This window comes from Sipha flava, unplaced genomic scaffold, assembly GCF_003268045.1.
Source record: "Sipha flava isolate LNK unplaced genomic scaffold, YSA_version1 129_pilon_pilon, whole genome shotgun sequence".
Taxonomy (NCBI): Eukaryota; Metazoa; Arthropoda; class Insecta; order Hemiptera; family Aphididae; genus Sipha; species Sipha flava.
Genome location: NW_020271755.1, coordinates 934260 through 955070, shown reverse-complemented (window position 1 = coordinate 955070; position 20811 = coordinate 934260). Strand labels below are relative to the sequence as shown.

The 20811-nt window shown below is 26.7% G+C and overlaps 1 protein-coding gene across 1 annotated transcript in view; it reads right to left on the bottom strand.

The window, feature by feature from the left end:
• Window positions 1-17893, bottom strand: part of LOC112694432 — a 336198-nt gene extending 318305 nt beyond the window's left edge. The window contains exon 1 of the mRNA XM_025569893.1: window positions 17457-17893. Coding sequence (XP_025425678.1) covers window positions 17457-17511 — 55 coding nt within the window. The 5' untranslated portion in view covers window positions 17512-17893. The remainder of the gene's footprint in view (window positions 1-17456) is intronic.
• Between the last annotated feature and the right edge of the window lie 2918 nt (window positions 17894-20811).

Genomic DNA, 20811 nt, shown 5'->3' with positions numbered 1-20811 from the left:
TAAGATTTTAAATTAATAATTACTTAACTACAAATTATTAAATTACTAACTTTCAACTGTGAAAAAATTAATCCAAATGTTAACATATTATACATACTAATACCTACCTCATTTAAAAAAATACATTTATTAATACATATAATTCAAATACTTATAACATAAATAATGTGCGTGAAATAGTAATAAACTTCATAATCAACAGTGCCCAATTTCCAGATTTTTTAAAGATTAATAGCCGTCAATTGAATAAGTATGCGTAAATCTTAACATTTAAAATCTTTGATTACAAGTTTAGAGTTCATCAACAAATTTTACTAAAAAAAAAAAAAAATGTAAACAAGAATACAAATTCGTATAAATTATAATTGAAATATTATTATATAATCAGTGACTTAACACTCAATATAAAACAAATAAAGTACCTATACTAATTGTATTTTAAAAATAGCGTGTTTAAAAAAAATAAAATATAATTGAATGTAATAATAAACATTTGATTCTTTTTTTTTTTTTTTTTTTTATAAACTTTATTATGTGTAAGTTTTTATTAATATCAATCAAGTAATTATAAACTGTTACCAGTGAATACTTTATTTCTCTTTTAATTAATTTTATTAATACAATAGTTGTAAGTCACTTAACTCAAAATTAATACATAATATTATAAATACAATAATATAACAACTTTAATCAGTGTAAAATAAAATTACAATTAATTGACACTACTATCTCTATAGGTATCTTTGTAATTTTTTACTTGCATTTACAGGTCATTCTAAATTTAAAGTTGCCATTGTAAATAAAGTCTACCAATAAATCACAAATCTAACTTTACTTATGTAGACAAAACATTATTATATACGCAACTAATTTATTGTAATTTCAACACCTAAGCGCATTTATTTATTAAGATCCAATAATAACTACCCAGAGAATAATTCGTTTTCAACCAATTATGATAATCAAATTATACCTATATATATATAATACATAATTTATAACATATATAATTAATTGCTATAAATAGAAAAACAGGGTATTGAAAAGTTTAACTCTATTTTAAAATATATAACAATTCAGTATAATAAACAAATTTTAAATAACTTTTAATAAAGCAATACATTTTAATAAATAAGCATTTAAAAAATTAATCAATAATTTAAATATTTTTTATTAATTTTTAAATAATCAATGATTTATGTAAAACATGTGAGATAAGTCTTAACCTCGTGGAAAATAAAAAAAAAAAAATACAGAAGAAGAATTTATAAATATTTACTCTTAGATATATATTTAGTGGATCGAATTAAGGAAAATTGCGAAATCTTTCATTATGTTAAAAGGTAAAAACGACCAATTTTCACCAGCATAAAACAACCTATAAAAGGAAAGAGTAGTTTTTCACTACTTATAATAGTGTCGACCTGTCTATGATTTCCTAATTTTGAATAAGAATCTAGGTTATCTAATTTTAAGATAAAAATAAAAGTAAAAAATATCAAAATTTAATGTTATAGTTACTGTACACAGAATGAAAACTTAATTTTATATTTCAATTATAATAATTGATTTTACATACATATAAATAAACAGTGGTTGCTGCTCAATAGACTTACTTTGAGACCATACCATTTAAATTAACCAAATGATAAAGGCAAAAGATCCTCAAAAAAATAATACATATGTGCAAAATTTAAATCATTTAAAGTATTTATTATGATCAAATCGAATATATATTGATGAAAATGTTATTAATTTGATGTAATTTAAATTTAAAGTTGTAACTAATTTATTTTTGATATAAAATTACATAGAGTTAATTGAGCTTTCCCGTCTTCGGTAACTTTTTTACCATACACTCGTAAACTTTATGTTATTTAAACACAGAATCGGCTCTTTGCTGAACTCTACGCAAAACCTGAAGTGTTGCTAGAATCTATTTTATTGATGGTAGTTTCTCATCCGGTTCGTCTCCGATTTCTTCACTATCAGTGACAGCATTTAATTTTTTTTAACAGCTCTTTTCGTTGTTTTCACTGAATTTTTGAATGCCTTCCTCGGTTAAGTAGTCGGTCCTTCAATAGTTTGAACCTCTTCGACAATATTCGTTAATTCATCATAAATTTCGATTAATACGTCAGCGGGATTTACAACTCTTACACTAAGGGTTTTAACTTTATTTGGGTTTATATAAAATCGAGAAAAGATAATTTAATTATTACATCTTTACCATATTAATGAAATACCGGTACCATAAACTACCGTTAAATAGCACATTTGATCTAGTTTTATTATTTATCATATTGTTAAATGACTCTAACCGGTGAGTTTAATAAACGAATATTTTTCTGTGTGTTAGTATACGTGTAAATCAGGAATCGTCTGTTTGAGTTCAATAGACGAATGAGTTAATTAACAGTGAGTAAGCTGCAACCGCTGTAAATAGTTTAACATAACTTTGAAAACATTTTCTTGGCACTTGAATTAATATTTATTTAGTACTTAAATAACTAGAGCTAAAAAAATTCTTTTTATTGGGTACTAAATTAACTACCCGGTTTCCCACAAAAGATTTATTTTTATAAAAATAATATATTTGTTGTCATTACAAAATTATTTTTATAATTATTGGTAACTTATAAATTAGTGCTTATAACTTTACAAGCTTTATAAAATATATTTCGACTTGTGATTCAAAATATTACATATATTTTCAAAACACATACACAGAAGTAATATTTTTTTAATACTACACAAATCAAAGTAGTGGTTTGATGGAGTTAAAATAGTAACCAATCTGAATATAAAGCGCAGCTTGTGACCGTTTAGTCATACGCAGAACAGTCGAAAAAATGTTTTTATTAGAATAAAGATTTTCTATAGGGTGGATTAGACTTGGATTTTCCAATAATGCTATTAAAATAAATTAATTTAAATAATGAAAAAATTTGGTGAAAATCGGTCATATACAAATAGATAATTAGGGAGTTTGAAATATAATTTTGAAAATTGAAGTTCAATCTTTAAGAAGTCTTCTCATGTTCATTGAAACAAAAATTAACAATGCATGAGAGTTTTTCCTGAAAGATATGTTTTTGAGCAAAAAAGAGATTATCGAGAGCTGGCCCTTAAACAAGGAAATATAATAATAAATAACCGTAACATGTACGTAAGTTATAGCCACCTGTTACTGTACGTTAATAACTTGTTATTAATCAAATTTACCACTAAAGAAGTAATTGTAGTATTTATAGCATACATATTGAGTTTAATATTATTTAGTATTATTTTTAAATTAAAACTTATTATAAAAGCTAGTCACATATTTAGTTGAGATTGGTCGTGCCAACAAGTTACAACGTAATGATGTAAACTAAATTTTTCGGAGCCTCCGTCGATCGAAACCCCTAGCTCGTGCCCCACGTGCCCTTAGGATAATAATGGCATTGGTGCTGCGTCAATCAAGTTTAATTTAGTTTTTGTATCTTTAGTCTTCATACTAACTTTTTTTATTTTTTGTGTTCATCAAATAAAAATATACTTGAAAAAATATATACATGTCATAAAATAAATTTTTTTTAATCTTAATAAGTACTAGATGGACATATAATAGGTACGTAATAACACAAAAAGCACAAAACAAAACTATACAAACATTGAAAGAAGTTCATAAATCTCAATAATATTTATACACTGTATTAAAGTTATTACTAAATACTTAATTTTGGTCAAAAAAAATGATTTTAATGATTAAAAGATGTCTGAAAGCACTAGTATTTTAAAATTAATACTTTTAAAAATTTTCTTTAGTTATTATTAAGTAAAAACAATTGAGGTTTTATTGAGAATCAACCATTAATAAGTAAATTATATAATTACTTAAATGTAAGAATGGAATCAAATAGATCAACAGTATATTTAATATTAGTAGTACATAGAAAAATATAAATTTAATAAAATATAGAAATAAAAAAATATATTTTGCATGATATTAAAATCTGAACATAATAACTAATTCTTATAAAATATAAGAATGTAACTCAATACTTATTCAAAAAATATTTATTTCTCATGTAAGCATTAACTGAAAATATAAATTCCATAAGAATTTAAAATGTAATTCTAAGTATCCCTGAGTTTTATTAAGACAACAGAAGCTATTAAATACATAATCATTATACATGTTATTTGTCACCCGATTACAACTTCAAGTCTCGTACCAAACCATCCCAAGAGTACGCTCAAAGAAATTCGACCACGTTTAGTTTTCGATTCGTAAAAATTTCTATGGCCCTTGTAAGCGACACTAAAATGCTACAATTCGATTACAAAATGAAAATTTGTGTATAATTACGTAATCAAAAGTTCCATAGTTAACCAAAGAATCGATATTGTCATTGATGACGATTTTGAGAGCAAAAACGGTCGTCTGCAATATCACCTCATGAATATTTAAAAAGGGTGTACGAGACACGGCCACGTCCTCTCTCAGTCCACTCAAAAACTACTTCTCTTCAACGGAATCAAAACCCATGAAATTAAATTTCACCCATTATTGCCAAGCACATAAAACGCTTGGTATCGGTGGTTTTCCGTTTGTCCGTGGTTGCTATAAGTAGGTTATACGTTTACACAGTTAGGATAAAACGAGAAACAGAACGCTTACGAAAAATGTCTTTAACTTTATACATATAATATAAGCTTAAAATTAATCGCCTATTCAGCCCTTCTGTAAATGACATAAAAGGACCATTACAATCTACAATAATAAAACACGCGCCAAAGATCTTTATTCATTTTATTTGTTTTTTTTTTTTTTTGTTGCTCCTTAAAAATACTGTTATTCCTATCGTCACGTAAACATCTCTTAACCAACCGTTTGAATAGCAATATCATAAATCAGTTGAATCAAACTCAAAACATTCATAAAGCGGCAACAAGTTATATAAATTAAATTGCAACTAAATAATTATGAAAATAAGAAAAAAATTTAAAATTTCTAATATTTAGGTAGTATTAATTCACATTTTCGTTTATTATCATTAGCCAATTCTGTTGCTCAATATTTACCAGGAAAATAACTTTTTCGACTTCCTCAATAGTTAAAATATGAAATTAAACCATGAAGCAGTATTTACATCAGTGATTCTCAACATGGGTAATATCGCAACCTCCTCTACAGTAACAGAATTTGAGGTAATGCTGATAATTGGTGAGCTTCTTTTGGATGGTTTTGAGCAAATATATTTTATTAATATTAAAACCTAAAACTGGAAAAAGTTAAATAATAAAATACAGATATTAAGGAGATCCAGTGCCGGCCTTAGGGGGGACCACCCCAGACCCTTGTAAAAGCCCCAAATTTATGTATTACGAATGTCACTTTATCTATAAATAAAAATAATATAGTCCCAGTAAAATGCAAATTGTGACCCGTGTAGTACACGTATGGTGGTATTCTCAGGAAACGGAATATTATCAAAAAAAAATTAAGACTATACCAATTATACATAGCTATACAGTGTTATACACGCATGTACTTGTAAAATTGTTTATCGTCGATGACGGTTCAAAATATAGTTATAGTATATTTTTTATTTTTATTTTTGTTTATTAGCTTCAAGTATAAAACTATTACAATTACAGCTCAATAATTATAATAAAGTGCTTAAAATTAAATACATAATAGTGACATTAAGATAAACAGATACATATCGGTGAATATGACATAATTGGTATTTAGGCTAATGAGATAGGGAAATGAACTATGGAATGGATTGCTTTTGTAATACGGCTGTAAGGAGGGAAATGAGGGGATTAATTAGTGAAGAAAGACATTTGGAAATATTGTGATTGTTAGTGGAATTATTCCATAATGGAATATTATAAGAATCGGCGATGGAAGCGTAGGTGACTGGGAGAGAGTGGTGATGGTTTTAGAATGTTAGACGTGAGTAGTGTTCGGATTTCGTCGAATTGAATAAGTAAATTTGCGATGGTTGAATATTGCTTTATATTATGGACATCCTTTGTAGTTTGAGGTCACCCGCGCAAAGGGCACACGTGGCTGGGCCGCTTTTTTCCTTGGCGCAAGTTTCTGAAGAGTGACCTCCCCCACATTAAATACAGCGTAAGGGATGGTGGCAATATTTAGCGGTATGTTCGTACGTCTGACAGTTTTTACACTGAGGCGGACCACTCTTAGTCCTGTATGGTAATTCAACTTTAATTTTTGTATGTAAATATTGATTATAGACTTAAAAATTCTTTATTATTGGTATTAGGTTTGAGGTACACGAAAGAGTAGAAGTGGGCATCCGTTTTTAGTGACATTTACGACACAGGTAGCGGAGGACCTAGTTCGTCGAAATCATCTGAGATATGGGTCGGTCGAGTGGTGCAGGTTTCTTATGACTATCTTTGTTAGGCCGATATATAGAAGGCATGAAAGTGTGGAAACAAGCATAGGTTTCCATTAGGTGTTTTGCGATTATATTAAAATTTTCACGACCTTGAAGGCAGACAATTAAAAAAGAAGGTAATGACTTACATGTAAAACCGTTTTGGTCAGAGAGCTGGAATAACGTGTTTTTGAAAGTGGAAAAGTTCATAATATCTTTGATATAAAATGGCGGAGCCCTGGGGTTGTCATATTGAGTGGAGAAAATGGACTCGTCAATTGCATCGAACACATAACGTCGGGTTTACTTACGTTGTTCTCCTCAGATGCCAGAATGGTGAATTGGTTAAGTTAGGTTAGGTTAGATTAGGTTAGGTTACAAGATCACTGTTCTAACTTAAACATAAAAAATGAATTAATAATATAAGTTTCGAAAATCAAATATATATATATATTTTTGGTTGGTACTAAAATAAATACAAATAAGTAGCTAATTTTGTACCAAAAGTAATTTTAAAAAAATATTCACTATAACAAAAGATCTTACTCAAAATTAGTTTTTTAATGCAATGGCCTACTGTTGCTTTCCAGTATACCTAAATAATATGACTAAAACATATATATTCTAGTAATAGTTTTAACAAATTGAAATATTTAATTTTATTCTATTTTTTTTTAACTCTACCTGTCTATCAAGCGAGTCGAGAGAGAAACAAAGAAATTAATTAGGTTTAAATAGCCTTCCGAATTCTTGCATTGAATTGGGCAACTTTTTAGCATCAAAAATTAAACTAGTTAATTATTGAATGAATATTAAAATCATACAAAAATGTGTTCAATTCAAATTTTAAATCTACAATCATTACAATCGGCATAAGTTAATTGTAATTTTATCTTAATACATTATGTTTCATTTGTCCTTTCCTAATATTTTACCAGATAACAAGTCTTATTTTTTCAATTTAGGTTATAGCTTTATTTGAAAAAAAAAATTCCATGCCAACAGTTTTGGGGTGATTTATATAAAAGAAAATAGCAACTTGCTGTTAGCATTGTGTCTCATAAAGGTGAACGGTATGCAACCTCCCTCTCCCAGTCATCTTTTTATACTTTTATTACGGTTTTCTTTTGTCCAGTGTTGACCGTAATTAAAACGGATTTCGTCGTTAAAATAATAACAACAAAACCAAACCTGGCGATATAATAATAGAGGTGAAAAGGGAAGGGGAAAAAATGAGAAACCAAGTTGCGCCGGAACCATGTCCGGCACCCCTGCCCATAATATTATTACTACAACGCATTGTACTCATTTCCCGCGTGATAACAACGACGAAAACAAAAAAGGGTTAAAACGCTTCCACGAATGATGACTGAACACAATAATAATTACGATATTATCAAACCAACAATCAAAATATCAAATATTCTAAAAAATATTAAAACAAAACATAAATATATTTGAATGTCCCAGAAAATGAATGATTGATGAATCGTAAAGGAAATTATTTGTAGACAGAAAGAAAATATTTTAGATGAAAATCTGAGAAATTATCTAAACTAAAATTTAAAATTTTGAATTTTATAAATTGTATTTCGAATAATAAATACATTTTTAAAATTAAAAATGTTCAGAAAAATGTATGCTAATTATAATAATATAAGTATAAAAATGTAATAATTAATGAAAATTCTAAAAGGTAAAATTTTTCATTTTACTACTTGAAACCACAAATGATATTCAATGATATCTAATAAATTAGAAAAATCTAAGTTTGATATGCACAATTATACTTCACTCTAGTCCTTTCGATCATTTTAATTCAAAATAGAGGAGTATATTCAATTAATATCTTATTATTTATATCATTATAAAATATAATAAATAATTATTAAAAAAAAAAGTAAAATTGTATAACAAACAAAATGTGGTTCCATGTAATTTAAACGCAGTAATTTCGGCGCAGAAATTTGGTCGCGGCAAAATAGTCAGTGTAAAATCGTGTCATTTGGTCGTCTGGTAAATTGCGGCAAAATCAGTACATTTTCTAAAAGTTGATACGTAAAAATGTATTATGATCAATATCATATCGTTAACTATGAACAGTGTATGCTAGTAAGTATATAAAACAAATTACTAAGAAATTGGTAATTTTGCGCAGTTTACATAAAAAAGTACAGCCATACAGGTATCAATATAATACAATTATACGGGTAAAGAACTTGTATAGTGACTGTAGGTACCACAGTACAGATATCAAATAAGTACAATATTATATTGGACTGGTGAATAACTTGTTTAGTTAAGATAATAAAAATAATTAAAATTGTATCTTGTTAAGTGTAAACGTTTGATTCGATTTATAGGTGTTAACTATATGCTACGGCCACGTGCGCAGTGTTTTGTTAAAATTTTAATAATGTAGCTAAATTATACTTTAAGCCAAAAAAATAAAAAAAATATTAATTCATAATAATCTGACCTAACCTAATCTATCATGTGCACCGAAAAGAAAAATATGGCGACGAAAAAATTATTTGGAAATGTAATGATTATAAACAATTTATTTCGTGGTCGCGTTCACACAAGAAATGATACGATTATTAAATATGTTGAGCATATTCATGTGCCTTATGTATCTAAATTAAAATGTAGATAATATATGAATGATTTAAAGGAAATGGCGAAAACATCTCAACTGAGTACTCATAGTGTCATTGGAACAATAATATCAAAAGTAAATAGATAATAATTATAAAATTCAATTAAAACTAACATACCTCTACTATATTAATATTTATTTTTTAGTTAGGTAAATGCTGCAGTTGCAGGTAAACCACCAATAAATCAACTTAAAAGAACAGTAAAACGAACAAGACAAGTAGAAAGTTCTGCTCCACTAAATCCTATGACTACGAATGACTACGAATAGTGAACCATTTTTATTATACGACAGTTTTTCTGAAAATATTGAAGAAAAGCAAATATTAATATTTTCATCGAAAAAAATTTAAATTTATTATTAGAAAGTAAACACTGGTTTGTTGACGGCACTTCTTCGTGTTTCCCTAGTCTTTTCGTCTAATTATATACAATTCACAGTATAATAGCATGTAATATTGTTCCATTGGTTTATATTCTTTTACCAGATAAGAAAGAAATTACTTATCGTCGTATATTTTTTTTCTCTAAATATTTTAAAACCAAATTTAAACCCAGTAATGATTATGACTGATTTTGATAAAAGTAATATGAACGCAGCATCATTTGTATGCCCAAATTCTAAAATTCAAGGTTGTTTTTTTCATCTTGGACAGTCAATATGGCACCAAATTCAAAGTATAGATTTAAGTAATAGATACTTTACTGATCCAGAATTTTCTCTGAATATTCGAAAAATACCAGCATTAGCATATTCACCCGAAAATCTTATTGATGATAGTTTTGAACGCCTTCTAGAAACAGAATTTTATAAAAAATAATGAAGAATTACTGACAGATTTTATTAATTATTTTGAGTATACCTATATAGGCCGTGTTAATAGAAGAGGACGAAAAAACACCTCCCTCCATTCCCTATTGCACTATGGAATTGTTATTCTTTAGTCGAAAGAAATATTCCACGTACCAATAATACTAATAATGCAGTGGAAGGATGGCACAATTGTTTCAATGCATTACTAAATTCAGCTCACCCATCCATCTGAATTTTTATAAATGCATTTGAGAAAGAAAATAATGTAAACCAATTTAAAATTAAATAATTTCTTTCTGGTATATCGTTACCCAAAAAGAAAAAATAAAGAAAATCTTTAATTTATATTTTTATATTTGTGTAACATCAACCGTAAAATAATGGAGGGAATACGAGCAAAACAAGGATGTATACTTTAAAGTAGCTTAATATGTCAGTGTGAACCTAGGTGTAAACAGAAAAATTATAGCCAGCAACACTCAGATATCCAAGAGAATCAAAAAATTAGAGGTGAAATGCAAAATTAGATAACAAAAAATCAAGATATAGGATATAATGAAAAACCAAGAATTATAAACATAAATGAATAAACTGTCGATCACGTACGACTTGGAAGTCGATTTTCGATATTTTGTTACCTTGAGTTACCTATGTATTTTTCGAGATATTTTTAAAGAGTAATCGTCACCGACGATTTCAACTAGTCAATCCTTGTTAATATAATTGAAACTCGGGTTGACGTTTTCTTAAGTTGGTAATTTTAAGAAGAATGTTTTCTTAATCAATTGCTATTGAAAAAGTTTGGCCATTCCTTAATGTAAAAGGCCTTGATTCGGCATAAAACACTAGTAGGTATATTCGATAAAAATAAAATACCTTAAAAATTGTTTACATTTTTATCCAAGTAAATTAATTCATTAATACGTATTTATATCAAATATTTCCAATTTATTTTTAAAAAAATCACTAAAAAAATAATACAAGTTATTTATAAACTTAAAAAATAAGAAAAAGATAGAAAAAAGATATTGCTTAATGCTTTTCAATTCCATTAATGACTGAACTCCATTGCTAGATAAGGCTTCCTTATTCTTACTGAACTAGATACTACTATATAATTTTTCTTCAACCATTGCAGAAAATACTTTTTCCACTGGCGATTTCTGACGTCATTAAGAAAGTGGTCACAGAAAAGTTGCAAAAGTTTAGTTAAACAACTTTTCTATGCTCACATCTCTGTAAACATTAAGTTTAATATCTAGACATAATTTTAGAAACCGCATACATTTCAGAGAATTTTCTCTCTATGCTTAACGTTAAACACATATTAAGAAATCGAATGGATAACAGAATTAAACAAATATTTACGATATTTGTTTTTTTTATTTTTTATACATTTATTAATATGAGTTCCACCTTTATAACATTTATATATGATTCTAAACCAGACGAAAATGAATAATTTATTTAAGAAAAATATTTTTACAAAACATATTCTAGAAATTCCATTACTTTTATTCATAATTATTTTTTCTTTTAATTTTATATTTTGTTTTATCAAAACAAGTTTAGTAAGTTATAAAAAAATATAAATTTCAATTCATTATTTACAGATTTTAAATTTATAAAAACGGAACAAATATTGGTTCTTCAACCTTTTTTCAGATTATAATATTCTATTTTTTTAATATTGCACAAAATATTAAACCAATATTTGCTGAGAAACCTCTTTTCGAATTCATCATTCTGTTTATACAATGTATTTAAGCAAATACACTCATAAATGCATCACAACTACCGAACAACTAACATCACAAGTCACACTCAAAATAAGTAACTTACGGTTTTGTTTTTGGTTTCATTATCTAAAGTAGGATATATTATAAAATGAAGTGAGATAAGATTAAATCATTTTGTATAGTTATACCTGATAACGAGCGCAAATAAATATAATACAAATAAATTGTATCTATTAAAACTGTTGTAAAATAATATAATACGGGATACAATGAAGTTAAAAAAATTAAGAATGAAGGATAAATAGCTCTACTACTAATATGACCGTAATTCATTAATTATATACAATTAGCATAATTAGCCATGTCAATTATTATGTTTTGAACATAGTTATAAAATATATATGCTCTAAAATTATAAAAATAGGTCTTAAAAGTATAATTTAGTTCAGATAAACTTGAGCCTATTTTAATTGTATTCATCAGCCAAGGACACGGTTATATACAGAATTATATGCAACACACTATAAAGCGCACGATATATATTAATTTACTTTTTATTATTACAAAGCAAGGTAAATAATTTAAAAAAAAAATAATTTCTTTATCGATTTAATTTTAATCTGTTACCAAACAAAAGCACCCCTTAAATAAAACATTAAATATTTTAGTAATTTCAAACAAATAAGTTTAATTTCAAATACTTTGTCGAATGAAACAAATTCTGCAAAAAAATAATAAAAATATTTTGCATTTTAATCCGTAATAAGCAGCATAACTATAAACAAATATATTAATATTACCTACCTATATTAAATATATATAATCACTTAGATTATATATATTTAATATATATAATTAGATTTATAGAATCTTATTAGATTTATAGAATTGAAAAATACTGAGTATTTACTATAATATTATCAAAAAAAATCTTAAAATATACCCTAAAAACATCAACAATTATTTCAAAGATTATTAATCACTAAGACATCGATTTAAATTTAAACTCCCTAGGTTATATATGATTAAAATCATATAATTAACAGTTTTTCACAAAATTAATATAGAATTTCTGAAATTTTTTTACAAATTTTGAGTGTTTTAATTAATTTACATCAATAAATTAACATTGGTAAGTATTATTATTAATTATTATTATTACCCCGATTATTACTTACGGATACGAAAATACAAAATTAAGATTCAACTATCATTAATCAATTTATTTTAGTTCTCAGTATTGAAAATAAATATTTCTATCATTCAACCAACTGACTGTTCCAGTAAGATAATGCTTTTATATTTTAAAATTAAAAAAAGGCTATAGATAAAGGGCGATAAAGATTTTGTTTTTCATGTGAAAAATCGAGAGTAAAGAAATAGGAATGCCAATGAGTCACAAATGTTTTTACGACACATCACAACAATGCAAGTACAATGCACACCCTGCAGAATCAAATCTTTATAAAGGGTAGGAAAAGATGACGTCAGAGCCAATATATTCGAAAATGTTGAGGGTGTAGTGTAAGTTGTAACGCGAAGTCCTTTTAAAGAATCAGATAACGCATGAAAACATCAACATATTCATAAATGTAAGATAAAAGTAAAAATTATTCAAAACCAAGATAATATAAGTCGTATTTTTAATATTAAATTCACAAACAATAATGTGAGGTCAATTTTGCCTGTTTTTGAAAAAAAAAAAACATGATATGTTAACTTGTGAACGTGTACCCATATGAATTATTCTACATAATATTCTTAAAACTACTTGAGTATATTATGTTCTTTATTAGTCAACTATAAAATAAATAAATTCTTATATGGTCTATATAAAAAGTTCATTATTCTTGTGAATGTAATTTTTTGTTAAAATTCTACACAATACACTACAGAAAATATGTAAGGTATAATGATACTCGTGCAATGAATAAGAATATTTCACTTCAACCAATAATTTAAACCACTTAGATTTTTTTAGCGTTTCTCTACTTATTTAAAACTTTTTGTTATACGAGTATAATAATGAATACATTAATTTTATTTCTTATTCTTCGATTGTCCAAATAATAAGTCAAACTTTATTAAATTTAATTATATTAACCCATAGAATTTTAAATTAAAAACCTATAAATATTTAACTAAAGTTTCAACAAGGAGTATCATATTTTTATGAAAGAGATTATGTGTTGTATGATTTCGATGAATGTTAGCGACTTTTTCGACTGCATAAGCATAAAACTATAAAAGGTCATAAATCCTGAGGTATTTATGATGGATGAGTTCGATAAAAGTTTAATGCCATACCTCCTATACTGAATGATATTATATACCTGCCACCTCTGCATATCACCCCAAATTTATTTTTACTATACATTCATTTCAGCAGAATTCTTAGAATATTATGCCAATAAAACAAAAAGCAATATTTTTTAAAAAAAAAACACCTATATTTTTCTAGCAATTAATAATTAAGTGCTTTAAAATGTATTTAGTGCAATGAATAAGGTATGGGACTGCTTATACTTGCATGCATTTTATAATAATTGTGGAATATTCAAGGTAGGAAAATGAATTAAAACAAATTAATTTTGTGAAAGAACCAACTTTAATACAAATGTCACTATGGAGGTTACTATACATATTTTGTCACAATTTAGGATCAAAGTATTTTTATGCCTTTCATTATATTTTATCTATTGTAATTACATAACATTTTTGTTAAAATATTTAAATTTTTTTATATAAGTATTTGTAAAATAAAATATGTTAATAATATATTGAATACTAATTAAACAACTAAATTTTCAAAATTAAAAAAATATAGCACGTGTATAAAAAACTTATAAAGATACACGTATAACACAATTCCTAACAATTTTTAATTTATATTTATATTTCTCAAAATTAGAATAATACCAGGAATAAAATATATAATTTTCATTTTCATATTAAAATTTTTTTACATTTCATGGAAGTATTCTGAGCAGCACTTAATCGCTTTTATAGTATATAATTTGAAAAATTATATTTTAAAGTTATTAACAGTAAAGAAGTCATCTTTAAAATGTCTATACACAAAACTAAATCAGCAACCAATTTCAATTTTATTTTTATGAAAATTATGATTAAAATTTAATTTATTTTGAAAATTATGGTTAGATACAAGTGAATTAAAATAATATATTTAATAATTAGATCAAATCGAGGAAAAAATACAATTATTCTAATAAATTCGATCAACATCAAATGCTCTGATAATTGATAAGAGCAATAACTTATGGTAGCAAATTTTGTTTGATTGGTATTTTCAAGAAAACATTTTTTCAATTGCTCAATAATCTCGAAAATTTTCCAAATAATTGAGAAAATCGAATTATAGAAAATACCGGCAATATATGTATAGTCGTAGACATTTAAAACTTCTACTGTTGCTAATATCAACGTTCTAGGCATGGTGTATTTTTTGAACGATTAAAATTGTTTCAGTACAGTTCATTTATTTGAAATTAAAATATTTCGATGTCTTTAGTCGTAAAATTTCAATAAAATAAGAATTTGAAAATAAAATAAAATAGAATGGACAAAGTCTCGATAATGTAGCTAATTTAGTATACCGGAGAAAACTTTCAAATACTAAATAATACTTTTTAAGTATTAAATCACACACATATATGGCACTTAGCTCTTATTGTAAAGTAGGGCAAAAATGAATCACAATTTACTGACTAATTTAAAAATCTACTCGTATTCAACTTATGCATATATTAAACAATTTTACAACTACATTTATACTTACTTAATATGTGTATGATAACTAGTAGTCGGATTTATATTCTCTTAAAATCCTTAAAATATTATGTTTTTATGTCATTTAAAAAAATTAACTAATTAATGCATGGTAATATTGATAATATGAATAATATTGATCTGACTTAACATGAGGAATAATTTTCTTATATAATTGTACAAACGTAATTTTAACATAAATATTTTATAAAAATTGTTTAAATAATATTTAAGTTAGGAGAAAGGTAAAATGATAAGTTTGCCCCCTCAATATTTTTTCTGGAGGGACAACTGCCCCTTCATGCCCGCCCAAAATGCCGCCTATGAAATCACAGAAATATTAATATTAGTGTACTATATAATTCAAATATACCTAATAAAATATAATTTTATATTGATAATTTATAACTTAAATCTATATCAACCTCCAAAATGTTATCATTTAAAAATAAGTATTTATAAATAACGATAGATACTATAAAGCAAGCATCAATATTTTCTCAAAACTTAATATATAGATAGGAAGTTAAATATAACAAGAAAAACTAAAGTAAAATATGAACTCGGTAATTTATAACTTTAGTACACATACAATTATTAGGTACTCAATTATTATACTTTGAACATACTGTACATTTTATGACTAATTTCTTGTCATATGATAAGATTGAAGGACGCAGTTATACTTAGAGGAACATTAAAGTATTACGTCAGCAGATCGGGAGGAAGGAGTTCAAAAAATCTGACAGTATCTTACATTAGAGGAAGGGTCTAATCTCAAATCTGATGTAACAATTGAAACTATCAAAATTTGAATTAATACGCAAAAAAAGCATAAATCGATGAATTACCAACAGCATCGAAGATTTATTATTCTTATTATTTTATTTATTTAAATGATTGAAAAAATTAATTTTAATAATAAAAAAATAAATAATTTAGGTGGTCTATGAAAAACGTTGACGTAAAGTAGGAAAGTGTGTAGTGAATTTAACGCTACCTAATCTGTCATTTATCTCCGAAAAGTAACTAGTGTTTTCAAACTTTTTACACGTTCTAAATGCCGATTAATCACAGAATTTCAATTTACAAAAACCTTCGATTTAAATGCAAAACTTATTTAATACATGCACCCACACATTAATATATTAGTAATTTGAATCGTTTATTAATTGTTATTAATTATTAACCTTAAGTTTAGATACCTAATACCAATTAAATATAATTTAATATAAGAACTAATTACTAATTACAGGTTACTAATGTAAAGGTTCAACAATATCGACAAAAAACTTTTTGTAAAAGATACTACAGAGAACACAGCGTACTCGACAATGTGTGAAGCTAAAATCCCTGAGATATACCTAATACCTACCTACGTTATAAGAAAAGAAAATCATTTAAATTTTGTTCATAATATAAAAAAAATTCCGCTAAAATACTTCACTTAATATGCAAAACTATAAAATAACAGTGATAGAAAACCGAAATGTTTAAATTAATATAGTTTACTATAAAAATATTACAAGTGGCCCAACCTAGTCATAGCTACGACCATTTAAGAGCACAATCGCACGATCGTTCAATGAACTAATGTGATTAATTGATTTTGAAAGGCTTCTAATCAGTTTTTGAGCGTTTAGCTCTTAAATCTCTATGAATACTTGGTAGGTACCAACTAATAAATTACGTACGAAAATACGAGACCTAATTTATACGTATTAGCGAAAATATTTCGTGGTTCCAGAAACTCCAAGGCAGAATAAACGTAGGTTCTGTGTTCTATATAAGACCGTTTTTATTATTTTTGTTTACATTTCAGAAAGAAAAAAAAACGATAAATTAAGTAGCACTAAGTAATCCCTATCTGCTAGAGTGCATAATGCGTCTTACGGTTAAAATGACGTGAACTTTTTTAATTAACGGAATACTTTTTAATAAAACATGGGTATTTATTCCACCTATCTGTTTTCACTACCGCGAGCAGATTCGTTTCAAGTATACGAGGAATATAAATAACAATGTGGAACCGAAAATAAATAATATTTCACTTACCGTTATAGATGATCAGATAGAGTGTCCCCAGCACTTGCAGTCGGCACCGCAACATGATTGGTGTAGCCGGTCGGGAAAGCTGAGTCTTTCCGGGACTAGTCACATTGGAAAAAAAAACCCGCGTTACGCACACACGCAAGCGACGGCCGTCCGAATAATAGCAAAAGTTGGCAAACGTCTGCGGTAGTGTTGATTTTTTTTTTAATTTTTCCCGGACATACAAAAACGATATCGAGTCTCTTAGTGCGGAAGACGTATGTACACACGCGATGACGCCGTCACGATAATATTCTAATCAACCGTACGGTTTTTCGGGAAAAAATGAACACACGTAATTTTATTTTAGACGTCGGCAGACGACAACGGGCAACCGAAACGAAAAAAACAAACACACAGAACCAACGACGGATCAACACTGACGCGCGCGCTCCGCATTGCCGGTATTGCCGCCGTCGCCGCCGCCGCCGCCGATCCCGTCCAACCCCTCGAGGTGCGTAAAGCGTAAAGCGCACCCGCGATGCCTGACGGAAAAAGCCGCGACTAATCCCCTCCGGTGGTGTTCGGTTTTGGTTTTTTATTTTATATTTTTATTTCTATCTATCTCTCTCTCTCTCTCTCTCTCTCTCTCACACACACTCTCAACCGTTTAAATGGAAACGTGTACGATCTATAAATTACGGTGTTTTCTGTGCCCCGTGATGATTTCTGTATTTATTATATTATATTAATCATTATTATCGTGTGTTTCAACGATATATTTATATATTATTGCTGTTGCGCTGTATCAATATTTTTTTTCCTTTTCTGTTTATTATATTATTATCGTGATCGGTATAGGTACACGGATTATGGATAAAAGTAAAAAACCTTTTATTATAATCCTTTTCAAAAGAAAAAACGTTAGTCGCATGATAAAACTCACGGTATAATAAATCATAAGCTAATTGTTATTATTATTATTATTATTATTACATTAGATAAGTCCCAAAATAATATCTGATATTAACTTTAATACGTAATCAGCTCATATAAATGTAATAAAGTTAGTCCATGCAGCACTTGCTTATATACAATAAATAAACAATTACTTATTATATTATTATTATTTAATATGAGTTATATTAATATTATTCTATTGTTGTAAGTCACGAATGGTCATCTACTTTCAAAGTAAAGTTCCTACTATGTAGGATTATATCTTGGATTAACGATTTATTTTACCTCCGCACACGCCGCGACCGTCACAAATAAATAAACAAAACACTTACGATGCAAAAACAATATTATGTACGTGATATGTTTAAATTGTTTTTTTGTTTTATATGTGTATAAAATTGTTATGTCGATTACACATAAAAATGGCAAAAATTTTTAATAATAGATTTTGTATATGGCATACGATATTATATTTTATAGTACGAATGTTACATTACTAATCTATATCACTATATTATATATTCCTTAGCTCTGGAGTGGAGTCCTTATTAAAAACCATAAAGTCTTACTGACGATTGTTCTATCATTATATTTTCTATGTATGTATATATTATTGTAACAATAATGATAAATGTTTTTGTTTACAAGACAAATTCACAATTTTCTACTCGAACAACAATTATTTAAAAAAGTATTTAAATAAATAAGTATAATAAGCAGGTAATATAGTAAGTAAATCAAAAATTGGTATACATCCACAATAAAAATTATACCAAGAATTTGCCCAAGTAAAAATATACAATTTTTGAGAAGATTATTATTTACTCTTTAACAAATAAAAAAAACATCTCTGTGGATTTGAATTATCGGCCTTATTTAAAGGTTTTTACGCGCTTTAATTAAAATTTTATTTCAATTACAAAATATGATATTTCATCACAAAATAAAACGTAAGTAAATCCTTAGTGTTCCAATTATATATTTATATAACATGATTTTTTAAATAATTTTATAAACGTACCAATATTTGCAAACTTGGGGTGTATTTTTTTTCATACTCGTATATTATTGTGATGATTAAGAGGCCCGAATTAATTTACCGCAGGCCTTAAAAATCCCTAGGACGACTTTGCAAGTATAATTTTTAATTATTATTTACATCATACAATCATATATAATGGAATGAGTCATGACATTGGCCGACACTCAGTTGCCTTAATCTTATTATACTCAATTCAAGAATAAATGAAAAAGAAAAATATAAGAGATACATACGAAAAATATTATTCTAGTGCACAGCTTAATAAATTACAAACAATTCTAAATTATAACAATGACTTAAGTCTTGAAATGAAACCTATACAAAAAAAAAAAAATAAAAATAATATTATATTTATATCGGTCTACTTTCATAACTCACAAATTACATAATATAGCTTGGTGTGTTTCGTCCAAAATAGTTATTGTTAAAGAATGCCTAAACAATACACATTTTTAATTTATACGTTTGTTTTGTTGTTATTGTTGTTATTGTTACGTTCGGTTCCTAGAGACAGGTGACAGACATTATTATTATTTAGCAAAATTTAAGAATATCTTATGAGATATTGATTCAAGTGAGAAAAAACATTTTCGTCTGAGATCCATAGCAGTTTTATATACTAATTCTTGAGGCAACGTTAAAATTTATAAATTTATCACATGTATAATTTAATACATATACGAAGAATTATAATGTAAATAGTTTTTAGATAGTTGTATTAAATACGGTTATAATAGTAGATTACATTAACAGCAGTATTAATTAATATATATATTAGTGTGTTTTTATATTAATTAGTTTCTCTACATCGAAAATGTTCGAAATCAAATTCAGACCACGCGTTGACTTCACTATAAACTAATGAAAAGTAACTATAAAATTATGCTTGATGAATTATGAAAATGAGAAAAAATGTGTGCACGTAGTTCAGAAATAAATAATTCTTATAATTATCAGTAAGAAATGGTTGATTGATCATATTTTCCAACCATACCATTATATATTATTTATTACTTATTAGTAATAAGTAATAAGTTATTACTGATATAAGTACGCGAAGGAAATATATAAAGGAGAGTATTATTGTGAACTGTTTAATCGTTGAAGTTCAAATTTCATTGTGCTTCAAATAAATGTGACTACATTTAATTTTTACGTTCCGACATAAGTATTCTATAAGTACGTAAATTAAATTAATATTCACCTAAAACAGGACCATATTTAAGTTATGGTTAGGAGGGGCAATATCCCCCTGGCAAATATGTAGAAGGGGTAACATTTAGGAATTTGATTAAGGTAAAAGGGCGGTAAATTTATTCAACTCCAAAATAAAATAATTGTAAATCCAACACTTATTTAGTAAATTATTTTCCATAG